Genomic DNA, 11,957 nt, shown 5'->3' on the forward strand with positions numbered 1-11,957 from the left:
GGCGAGGTCATCTTGGGTCTTTGTGGTTTTTCTCTGTTTGATGCTCTGGAGTCGTTCCTCCAGTGTCTGTCTCTGTCTCTGTCCCTCTGTCTCTGTCTCTCTGTGTCTCTGACTCTGTGTGTGTGTGTTATATGTGTTCATTTGGGTGTGTGCTCATATGAATGCAGGTGCACGTATGTGGGTGAGGGCAGAAGTCAAAGTTTCATAAGCTTTTCAATGGCTATCCACCTTGTTTTGAGACAGGGTCTGTTGCAGAACCTAGAACTCACTAACATGGTTAGGTTGGTTGTACAATGGGCTGCAGGGATCTACCTGTCTCCTCTCATCCCTGCTATGATGACAACTTCATGATTTTACACTCAGCTTTTACATAGGGATACCAACTCAGGTCCTAATGCTTGGGTGGTAAGCATGACACTGAGCCATCACGCCCTGCCACTCCCAGTGCTTTAGGCAGCACCTACTTGGGGTTTTTGTTGTTGTTTTGTTTTTTATTTGTTTTTGCTTTCATCGTTCTTTGCATGAGAGAAGCCTGTCTAGAAATCCAGGAAACCATCTTGCCAGAAGTCCCTGAAGATATCAGGCTTATACATTTTATTTAGACAGGATCTCGTATATCCCAAGATAGCCTCAGACTTCCTGTGTAGCTGAGGATGAATTTGAATCTAGGCCTGTTGTCCCGAGTTCTGGGATTACATTGGTTGGTGTATCACCATGCCCTTTTATGCAGTGCTGGGGATTGAAAGCCAAGGTTTCACACATAGAAGGCAAGCACTCTACAGCTGAGCTATATCTCTAGCTCCCAGAAATATATATTTTTAATGGGTTGATTTTACAGTATGTGGATTATATCTTATAAAATGATTAAAAGTCTGTGAGCTTAGGTTAAGCAAAGATTTCTTTGATATAGCCAAAAATATAAATCACTACAATTATATATAGGATTTCACTAACACCACCACCACCACCACCACCAACAACAACAACAACAACAACAAAAAACACAGACACAAAATCCTATATAATTTTCACTTTCTAAAAGAAAAACTGTAAGAAGAATGCCCACTACATCAGGGTTTGCCAGGGGCTGAGAAACTACTAAGCACTATGGGGAAGTTTGGGGGAAGTGGCAGAATTCAATTACATTAGTAGATACAAAGGCCTCTGGATTGCACATTGAAGAGGGCAAATTTTACTTAAGTATAAAGTAAAAAATAAATGTAAAGTGTAGAAGTGTTTTTTGGGGGGGTTCCACCTGTCTTAATTAGGGTTCCATTGCTATGAAGAGGCACCATGACCAAGGCAACTCTTATAAGGACAACATTTAATTATGGCTGGCTTACAGGTTCAGAGGTCTTGTGTGCGTCCGACTCGACCAGCAAGAACAACGCTGCAACAGGATCCCTCTATACACGTTTATTGGGAGAGCTTGATTGTAGAGGTAAATAGACCCCCGAGCCCAGCACTGGTGCTGCTTTATATAGGCCTAGGAGAGGCGTGTCTCACACCCNGATTGGTTGTGCTTGGTTGATGCTTACCACCTCATTTGCATGCCTACATCTGATTGGTTAATTTCTCTCTCACCTGATTGGTTAACTTCTCTCTCATCTGATTGGTTAACTTTTCTCTCATCTGATTGGTCAACTTTTCTCTCATCTGATTGGTCAACTTTGGTTAATTCTCAAAACCTCATCTTGGCAAAAAAAACTTTTCTGCCTATGTATGCGTGGTGGCCAGCAGAAGCCTGTGCCACTCTGCAACGGCACATGTGGCTTCCCACACAGAGGTTCAGTCCATAATCACCAAGGCAGGAGCATGGTAGTGCCCAGGCAGGCATGACTGGGGAGGAACTGAGTGGACAAGGGTCTCAAAACCCACCCTCACAGTGACACTCTTCCTCCAACAAGGCCACACCTCCTAATAGTGCCACTCCCTGGGCCAAGTATATTCAAAGGACCACACTGCCCCACTCTAGCCTGTATAGCTCCCAAATAAAGGACACAGAAACCTGGTATTTTATTTATAAACTGCTGGCACTGTACAGGGGGTAGTCTGAGCTATTCTAACGTACATCCAGCTATATGCCTGCGTTACTTGCTGTTTTAGTCTCGCCTGACTAGCTCTGCTCCATGTGTGTCCCAGGGCCAACTTCTCTTGGCCACATGCTCATGGTCCATCCGCTCTCATGGCAACCTTCTTCTCTCTCCTAAATCCTTCTCCTCTACTTGAGACACCCCCTACTGTCAGGGTTCCAATAGGCTTGGCCCAGGGAGTGGCACTATTTGGAGGTGTGGCCTTGTTGGAGTAGGTGTGTCACAGTGGTTGTGGGCTGTAAGACCCTCATCCTAGCTGCTTGGAAGCCAGTATTTTGCTAGCAGCTTCAGATGAAGATGTAGAACTCTCAGCTCCTCCTGCACCATGCCTGCCTGGGTGCTACCATGCTCCTACCTTGGTGATAATGGACTGAACCTCTGAACCTGTAAGCCAGCCCCAATTAAATGTTGACCTTATAAGAGTTGCCTTGGTCATGGTGTCTGCTCACAGCAGTAAAACCCTAACTAAAGACACCTACTCAGTCTCAAGCTCTGCCTTCCTCTCTCTCCTGCCCAGGCACAGGTTCTAACCTTCTATTACCTGATCAGAGATTACTGGGGAGCATTCTCTGTAGAACACTGGTCTATACAATGCCATGTCCAGACTGCAGCCTTGTCTTGGGGCATAGAACTCAGCATCTGAATACACAGTGCACAAGACCAACCTGGAGAGAAGAAAAAAGTAGGAGCTTGAGAGACAGCTCAGCAGTTAAGAAGGTGTACTGTTTTCTTGCAGGGGACCAGAGTTTGGTTCTCAGCACCCGAGCTGAATGGCTCATAACTGCCAGTTAGTCCATCAGCAGGAGTTACCATGTCTCACTCTACGCTGGTCACACTTAGGGTAGTCCCTAAGAGGTGCCTGATTTCAGCTGACAAACTCCTCACAGGGGTGAGTGTGAACCCCCATGCCTGAAGCCACTGCTTTCATGGAAGGGAGGGAAGAGGTGTGTTGGGAAGGGGAGAGAGTCCCTGAACTCAGGGGTGTGAGTCCTGGGAAAGAGTGTTGGACAAGTGTGAATGAATGAAACAACTTGTCTTCAGTGAGTGGGGGAGGCTTGAAGAGTCAGTTAGCCAGGGCCATGCCATTTTGTGCAGCTCCTCCATTTTGGTTGAACTGACAAGTGTCTGAAACCAAGTTGTTTGTTTTTCAGAGTTAAAGTGGCTTGTTTTGTAGATTTGTGCTGCCCCCATACTAGAAGCTGACTCAAGAGACAGCTCAGTTGCAAGAGGGTACCGCCAACCATGCATGGGACTTGGAACCTCCCACTTCCTCTGAGCTGTCCTCTGAGGCTGCTGTCTGCCTGTATGGTAATACAATGCTTACCTCAAAGAGTACAATACAGAATTTACTTGGGAGCTGAATAAGAGTGATAATTGTCTGAGAGTACAGGCGAGGTGACCCCAAAATTTTAACCTTGTTTTAATCTGTTAATGTTTTCATGCAGTTTTTAGAAAAATTTATTTATTTGTGTGTGTGTGTGTGTGTTTGGTTGTTTTGTCATCATACATGTATGTGCACCATCCGTGTGCCTACTGCCTTCAGAAGCCAGAAAGAGGGAGCCAGATTCCCTGAAACCGGAGTTAAGATGGTTGTAAGTTGCCTCGTGAGTGCTGGGAACCAAGTCCAGGTCCTCTGCAAGAAGAAAAAGTGCTCATGGTCGCCAAGCTATCTCTCCAGCCCCTCCATAAGGGCTAAGAAAACTGGGCTATGGACTGTCTTCTTTGCAAACTCTCCATGGTCACTGAAGCAGTCTTTTAAAAAAAAAAGAAGAAGAAGCTAAAGGGTTAGAAAGTTGACTCAATAGAGGATCTGGGTTCCATTGCCAGCTCACATGTATCTGTAACTCCAGTCCCAGGGGATCTAAAGCCATCTTCTAACCTCCACAGAAACCAGGCACATATGTGGTGTGCATACATACATGCAGGCAAAACACTCACAGACATCAAATAAAAATATTTAAAAACCAGAACCTACAGAAATTGTTTGTTTGTTTGTTTGTTTTTTTAGATAGATTTTCACTATGTAGTCCAGGCTGTCCTTGGGCTCACCATCACACCTGGAAAAAAAAAAATCTTATTGTTTAAAGTATAAGATCATCCTTGTCAACACAGAGGGTTTAATCCTGGGGTAGATGAAATCTTGTCTCTAAACAATGAGAATGAAAACTAATGACATCATTATAATAAGAATACAGTCTATTTGACCAGATAGCAATAGGCGTACCGATGTGGTACATTCTTTCTCGTTGTTCATTGAATTGAATTTTGCAAAGCTAACCTTTCCTCAGGGTGACCTCATCCAAGTGTGTATGCAAGTGTGTGTGCACATGTGTGTCTGTGTGTGCATGAGTGTGTGTGTGTGAGAGAGAGAGACAGACAGACAGACAGACAGACAGAGCACACCTCCCTGGACTCAGTTCTTTCCTTCCATCATGTGTGATAAGTTATTTCTCCACTGGTGAAACAAACCAATTCAAGCCAGATTAGAGTGCATAAAAGCAGGTTTACTGGGAAGCTGCTCTTGGGTGTGCAAGTTCATTGGTCTTAAGGAAAGAGGCCCGGGAAGTAGCCATAGGAAGGGAAATGAAGGGAGGGGGAAGAGAAAGAGAAGAGAGGAGAAAAGGGGGCGGCAAAGAGACTAAAAGGTCTGGATTATATAGGGAAGTGCCTGTTGGGGAAGGGCAGCCCAGCCCCTGGGCTGGTAAGGTCTGGGTAGAGGGTGGGGTTGTTCCAAGGAGGGACTGAGGGATGCTGGGAGAACCTGGAGGCCAGGTCTGCTTTGGTATATAAGACGTGCACCTCAGTTGTTTGTTCCGGGGTCTGAAACCAAACCCTGGGACTCTGAGGATGGAACTCAGGTCCTTTGGCTTATCAAAAGCTCCCTTACCTGCTGAGCCATCTTGCCAGTGGACTTCATGGGTTTGGGAGTGCAGTTTAGGGTACAATTCATCTTGGCTGAGCAGCCAAGGTGGGGGCAGCTTGGAGCAGCGTGGGCTTCACAAACAGAAAACAGAGTCCTAAATGTGTCAACTGACATTCTAGTCAGTCAGTCAGCCTCCTAGAAGGTTCAGCATCAGGTGCAGATCTTTCCAGGAACTTCTGTTCACAATATTAAATACATGTCTCTCCCTCAAAAGATAATGTGTCTCAGTGTCCCTTTGAATGTCACATCAGAGTCCTTTCATCCTTTCCCCATAGTGTTCAGGGCCATGCAGAGCAAGCATGCTGTAAGAACTAATGAATGAATGAATGAATGAATGAATGAATGAATGAGTTTAAAATGTGAGAAATTTGAAGAGAGCAAAACTACAATTCCTTTGGTCTGGGATTTGGGAGTTCAAGTTCGTGTTAAGACTTCGGCTGTGCCAATGGCAGGATGTTTTGTTCAGTGTCCTAAACAAGTAGAGGGATCCCATATAATCACGGAGTCCCCTGAGCCTCCATGATCCACAAGAGCAGGTTGCACAGCTGTTGGACATCAGTCGAGTCTTTTGATTCTTTGGAGAGAGAGGGATGGGTGGAGTCTTGGGCCAAATGCTGGGTCATTTCAGCTAGAGCCGGGTGGCTGTAGAAGAGAGATATGGTTGAGGGGAGGAAGTTGAAGAGACAGAACTGTGTGCTCCAAGGTGGCCTAAGCCTGCAGAACAAGGGGAGGGAGGGGCTCTGAGGGCGGGGTCATTTGAGAGGAGGTGGGGGAGGGGAAGGTTAACCTCACTTCAAGAAGCCTGGAAGCCTTGGAGCAGTGGAAGGCTAGAGAAAATTGCTGGGTGACTTAGGACCAGGAGGAACAGAGCCAGGGAAATACGGGAGAGGGAGAGGGAGAGGGAGAGGGAGAGGGAGAGGGGAGAGGGGAGAGAAAGAGGCTGTGTGTGTGTGTGTGTGTGTGTGTGTGTGTGTGTGTGAGAGAGAGAGAGAGAGAGAGAGAGAGAGAGAGAGAGAGAATTTTAAAATTTGCATCTTGTTTCCCCCATGACAAAAATAAGCCGGCACGTGAGTCCCTGAGAGGTTATTTGCAATAGTGAGCAGGAGTGACTGAAGTGACTAGCCTGGACAGAGGAGGGTCAGGGTGACTGAAGGAATCCATTATACCAGACTAAAGACCTTCCTTCTGAAGGAGTATGTCAAGGCCTGCCAGAGAGCACCTGCTCCTGAATCTCAGAACCCAGAAGATCCCATGAAGTCTCCACAGAACGATCCACAAGCCTCTCCTCCAGTTCCCCCAGTGGAGGACCAGCCGCTCTGAATGAGGAGACACCCCAGATGGATCCAGTTTTCTGCAGAGAATCACAGACATTGTGGGGCTCTGGAGTTTTCTCTGGCCCAGGGGCCCCAAGACAGGGTGGAGCAGCCACACCTGCCTGAAGTTCTGAGGAAGAGGGCGGAAACAGACAGCTCCCGCCCTCGCCCTCACTTTCTCTCCCCACAATTGTGATAGGCTCCACTGGGGGCATTGTGTGCCACAGGGGCTCACTTCCCCAAACAGGCAACGGTGGTTTTTCAGAGCCTGACCATCCAACCCTGGGAGGTCAGGTGGCATGCCTGGGATCAGTGTGGGTCCTGCCCCTCGATCCCCGGGCTGACTGTGACATTGCATCTGGATGGAGCCATGGCCTCTTACGTTCCTGCTGTTGCTGTTGCTGCTGCTGTGGCTACAGGGCTGTGTCTCAGGTGAGAGGCAGGGGTGGGGGTGGTAGAAGAGAAAAACTACTTCCCCCTGTCTACCCCACGCTACCTTTTCTTGCTCCACTATCTTAATGTTTTGTGGGTTGGGGAAGGAGGGTGGGCTGACCCGCAGGTCTTTACCAGAGACCAGTGAGAATGTCCCCTGCTAATATCTGGCCCCAGGCAGAGCTTAGACAGGCTAAGATGTCATCCTCTATATTGGCCTTCATCTAGTGGGTTCCCTTGTAACGAAGAATGAGCATTTAATTTTTCTCACAGAAATGACCTCTGTTTGGCCTTTGTCTGACTGGTGCCAGGATGAGTTCTTGTATCAAGTCTGCACACTTTAAATTTCGTTTTTCTCGGAATGCTGATGCCACATCCGGTCCCTCAGCTCTGACTGGAAGGGAACCAATCCCCAAAGGCCCTTCCCAACCAGAGGCTACTCTGCAAGGGGCTCACTGGTTTCGACCTTCCTGACTGCCGAGGCAACCGCTTACCACTTCCTGTTCTATTCTGGCAAACCCTCCCTTCACCAAATGACAGAAAATACGGGCACAAACGAACCCGGGACCCTAAAAGGCTTCTTCCAGGTCTCTGCCACTCTGCAGGGAGAAGGGTCTCGAAACCCTGGGCTGAGCTGAGGTGAATTCGAGGCCTGTTCTGTTCTGTTTACTTGGCAAGGGAGGAACAGACCTTAGAGCTTCAGCTACAAGCTGTTGGAAACAAGGGCAGGTGGCTTCTGGGTCTTGACTGTACCCTCTCCCTTCCTCCATCTCTTGAATTGCCCTGCTCTGCTTTCTTCAACAGACCGGATTATGAAGAGCACAGAACTCATTCATGTCTTCATTCATATTCATTCTCTCTTCTCTCTGTCTCTCTCTCTGTCTCTCTCTCTCTGTCTCTCTGTCTCTCTGTCTCTCTCTGTCTCTCTGTCTCTCTGTCTCTCTCTGTCTCTCTGTCTCTCTCTCTCTGTTATACACACACGTGTATGCACTCCAGTCCATCCCCTTCCCCCTTCCCTGCCCCCCCCAAACCCATCCCTGGTGTTACAGGTACAGATTAGAGATGGGATTTTGTTTCCAGGCTAGCCTGAACTCACTAGGTATCCCAGGCTAGTCTTAAACTCAGGATCCCCCTATCTCAGTCTCCTTCATGCTGTTACAGGTTTGGGCCACATCTCACTCCTAGGTATAGAGACTCTACCATCCATGGCCAGCCTGTGATCCACAGGCCCCAAGCATCCTGGCACAGCCATGACTTGCCTGGTGCATCTACAGATGTCAGAGTCAAGTCCCGATGACAAAAAGTTGGATGAACAGTGAACACTGTATCTGTTGGCTGGCTCATCCATGGGGCTTAAGTGTGTGCGGCGTGCTTACTCTGTGTGTTAATATAGGGTATTTAAAAATTAAGGACCATGGAGAGTGCTACTTAAAAGGTATCCAATAGGGGCAGGGGTGTGGCTCAGTGGTTAGGGTGCTTGCCTACCTACCCTGCTCGAGATACGAGGCATGGTGTTCCCCACAACCCCAAACAAGATGTAAAGAAGAGAGTGTCCAGGGAGGAGAGGAAGAGGAGGGAGACTACTATTGGGAGAAATAGTTCTTCATCATTTTTCCGGATACTGGGACCTTCTCATGGCCTCTGTAGTTTGTGCTCTCTGGTTCCAGAGCTCGATGAGCTGTTGTGTCTGCATCTGTCTCCCTGAAGGCAGGGTCTGGATCGATCTTGAAATCCTGGGCATCCCTGAAGAGCGGAAAATATCCAGAGGAACAAGACTATGTCTGGTGGAGCTCTTGTGTTAGGAGTGTGTCCCTCATTGAACTGGGGGCCTCTTCCATCAGACTCAGAGCAGTCCTTCCGGGGGTTGGAGGTGCTGTGTTTCTCTGTGACAGATTCTCAAAGGGTCCGGCTATGCTCTTGCCTCACACTGAGCTCCAGGGAAATCAGAGCAGCATCCCTCTCTCCTTTCACCCCCAGCTTCCATTTTCAAGATGTCTTCTTTCTCGGTCGACCTTGGTCAGAAAAGTCCTGTCTCCCCAGGTCACTCCAATGAGAACCTGTACAGGAAAGTGTGGCGGCGCGAAGGGGAGACCCTGTCTGTGCAGTGCTCCTACAAGAACCGCCGGAACTTCGTTGAGGCCAAGTCTTGGTGCAAAGTCAAGAAGAAGAAGTGTGACCACAACTTCACCCGGAGCTGGGTGAGGGGCCCCAGCTACTCTCTGCGGGATGATGCCAAGGTCAAGGTAGTCCGTATCACCATGGAAGCTCTCAGAGTCCAGGACTCCGGACGATACTGGTGTATGCGTAACACGGCTGGGCATTTCTACCCTTTGGTGGGTTTCCAACTGGAAGTGTATCCAGGTGAGCAGACCTGCGCAGAGCTTGGACGGGCGGGATCGTGGAACAATGGTTCTGTGCTGTGTACATCCTCCTGTCACGGTTTCACAGACAAAGAGAATGGGATTGGGCAAGCTCTGTGTGGCTCTGACCTTGCCCTTGGGCAGAGCGAGGCTGGGACTCGGGACCCTACTTCGTTTTATACAGTTATCTGAATGTCATATACTCACCGAGCTTGGAGGGTGTGCCGGGCACTGTTATATACAGGCTTTGAGAATATAATAACGAACAAAACCAGCCACAGCCCTGCCAGACAGGAACACGTCAATCCAGACAAATCGTTGTACAGCACAGTAGATGTCCTTAGAAAACAATAATGAGCTGCAGAGTTACTCAGAGTCAGGGATGCGGCTGCTGCAGTGAGCATCAGAAGACTATAGCAAGCATTCAGCAGGGCCCCAGTGACAGCTCTCCCACATAGGCCTGGACAAGCGATTGCTGGGAGAACCTTATGTGCAAGGGCCCTGAGGTGAGACACAACCAAGGCCTGCACAAGGAGAACTGGTGTGGCTGGTCCACTCAGACTGGGGCTTGGGAAGAGGATTAGGAGACAAGGAAGGACGACAGTAAGTTTTAGAGTAATTGGCTGTATTGGTTGGTTGGTTGGTTGGTTGGTTGGTTGGTTGGTTGGTTGGTTGGTTTTGGGACAGGGTCTCACTATATAGTCTGGCTGTTCTAGAACTCACTCACTCTGTAGACGAGGTTGATCTTGAACTCACAGAGATCCACCTTCCTCTGCCTCCCAAGTGCTGGGGCTAAAGGTGTGTGCGACCACACCAGACCAATGTGTTGTTTTTATTTAGGCTTTAAGCTCTGGAGAGTCGAATTGTCCTGAATTCCATGATATGGAGCTGAGTTTAATTCTATCTGCAACAGGAAGAAAAAAAAGTGTTATATCTTTCTTTGCCTGCCTCCCCTCTCTCCCCTTCCCCCTGCCCCATATGTGTGTGTGTGTGTGTCTGTCTGTCTGTCTGTCTATTCATCTGTCCCTGCCTCTGCCTCTGCCTCTGTATGTACGTGCAGATTTATGTATGAGGCCAAACTCAGATAGCATTCTTTAGATCTGCCCACACTGTTTTTTGAGACAGGGTCTGTCACTGGCCTGGAGAATGCCAAGTAGGCTAGGCTGGCTTACCAACGCCCAGGTTAAAAGCACACACCAATGTGCCCAGGCCTTCATGGTTTCAAGGCCAGCCCTTTACTATTGACTGAGCCATGTCTTCAGCCCTGTATTAGTTAGGGTTTTACTGCTGTGAACAGACACCATGACCAAGGCAAGTCTTATATAAAAAAAAAAAAAAAACATTTAATTGGGGCTGGCTTACAGGTTCAGAGGTTCAGTCCATTATCATCAAGGTGGGAGCATGGCAGTATCCAGGCAGGCATGGCACAGGAGGAGCTGAGAGTTCTATGTCTTCATCCAAAGGCTGCTAGTGCAAGACTGACTTCCAGACAACTAGGGTGAGGATCTTATACCCACACCCACAGTGACACACCCATTCCAACCAGTTCACACCTATTCCAACAAGGCCACACCTTCAGATGGTGCCACTCCCTGGTCCAAGGATATACAAACCATCACAAGCCCCTTCTCTGCAAGGCAACAATCACTGCGCACAGAAGGTGAGAGTGAGAAGAGGCAATGAGACCTAGGTGGATGCCTGGCTGGAAACAGCAGTGCCTTGGACAGGTGGGATTTAGGCAGCGTGTGTGTGTGTGTGTGTGTGTGTGTGTGTGTGTGTGTGTGTGTGCGCGTGTGCATGTGTGTGTGCGTGTGCATGTGTGTGCATGTGTGCATGCGTGCTTGTGTGTAGTAGATGGATGCAATTCTATTCTTTTTCAAGCTTTCTGCATATTTTGGAGTGAGTGCAGGATTTGCTTAAATGGGAGATAGAAAGAGAATACTGACTCATCATTTGCTGGGAGATGGTAACATTTATCAAATAGAGGAACCCACAAAGCAAGCTCCTTAGGAGGGGAATCATGGGCCATTTGGTCATGGGAAGTCACCTCCTAGGACCCAGCGAGAGAGGTGACCCAAGCAGTTTAAGTGTTAGTGATGGGGAAGATCTGGAGTGTACACTTGAAAATGTCTCTAAAAGACAGTCAGGGGCATTCAAAGGTCACTGCTTAGGGCTGGGGATGATGGCTAAATGACATGAGGTCTCTCTCAGCATGTTCCAGTAAACCTGCTTGTCACTGATCAAGGGACAGAGCAATCTCTCTTGTGAACAAAAATAAGGGAGAAGAGTTGGAATGGAGATGTGGGGACCCACGTTTATAAGACAGGAAAGGGTGAGGAGCCGTCAAGTGTCTGGGAAAAGCCACCAGCCCTCGCCTGTTCCTCTCACCTGAGTGCATCTCCACCTTCCCTGGTCTGAACCAGCAAGAGCTTTCTGTACCAGTTATGGGGCCAAGTCTCATGTCTTTGCTCTCTAGTTAGATGTCAACCCAAGAAGCAGGTGAACTTGACTCCGGGTCCTCATATCGGGGTGCGATGCCATCATGAAATGGACTTACTTTTTAATCATCATTTCTCCCATCATTTCTCTTATTATTGTTTTTGTGTGCACATTTGTGTGTATGTGTCAGTCCGGGTATGTGTGTGTACATGGGCACATGTGTGCCCATCTGTATATGGAGGTCTGTGAACAAACTCAGGTGTCATACCCAGGTGCCACCCATTCTTTTTTTTTAATTGGGTATTTATTTCATTTACATTTCCAATGCTATCCCAAAAGTCCCCCACACGCTCCCCCACCCACTCCCACTTCTTGGCCCTGGCGTTCCCCTGTACTG

The 11,957-nt window shown here is 48.2% G+C and overlaps 1 protein-coding gene across 2 annotated transcripts in view; it reads left to right on the forward strand.

Annotated features, from left to right (window-relative positions):
• Positions 1-6,684: 6,684 nt before the first annotated feature.
• The window catches only part of Treml2 (triggering receptor expressed on myeloid cells like 2), a 9,419-nt gene continuing 4,146 nt past the window's right edge, over positions 6,685-11,957 (forward strand). Inside the window, exons 1-2 of one of the 2 annotated variants that reach the window (XM_021150073.2) lie at positions 6,685-6,761; positions 8,802-9,122. In XM_021150073.2, the coding sequence (XP_021005732.1) occupies positions 6,692-6,761; positions 8,802-9,122 (391 nt within the window). In that variant the 5' untranslated portion in view covers positions 6,685-6,691. The remainder of the gene's footprint in view (positions 6,762-8,801; positions 9,123-11,957) is intronic. The other variant, XM_029471665.1, reaches the window with a different exon arrangement.

Source organism: Mus caroli, chromosome 17 (assembly GCF_900094665.2).
Source record: "Mus caroli chromosome 17, CAROLI_EIJ_v1.1, whole genome shotgun sequence".
Classification (NCBI taxonomy): Eukaryota; Metazoa; Chordata; class Mammalia; order Rodentia; family Muridae; genus Mus; species Mus caroli.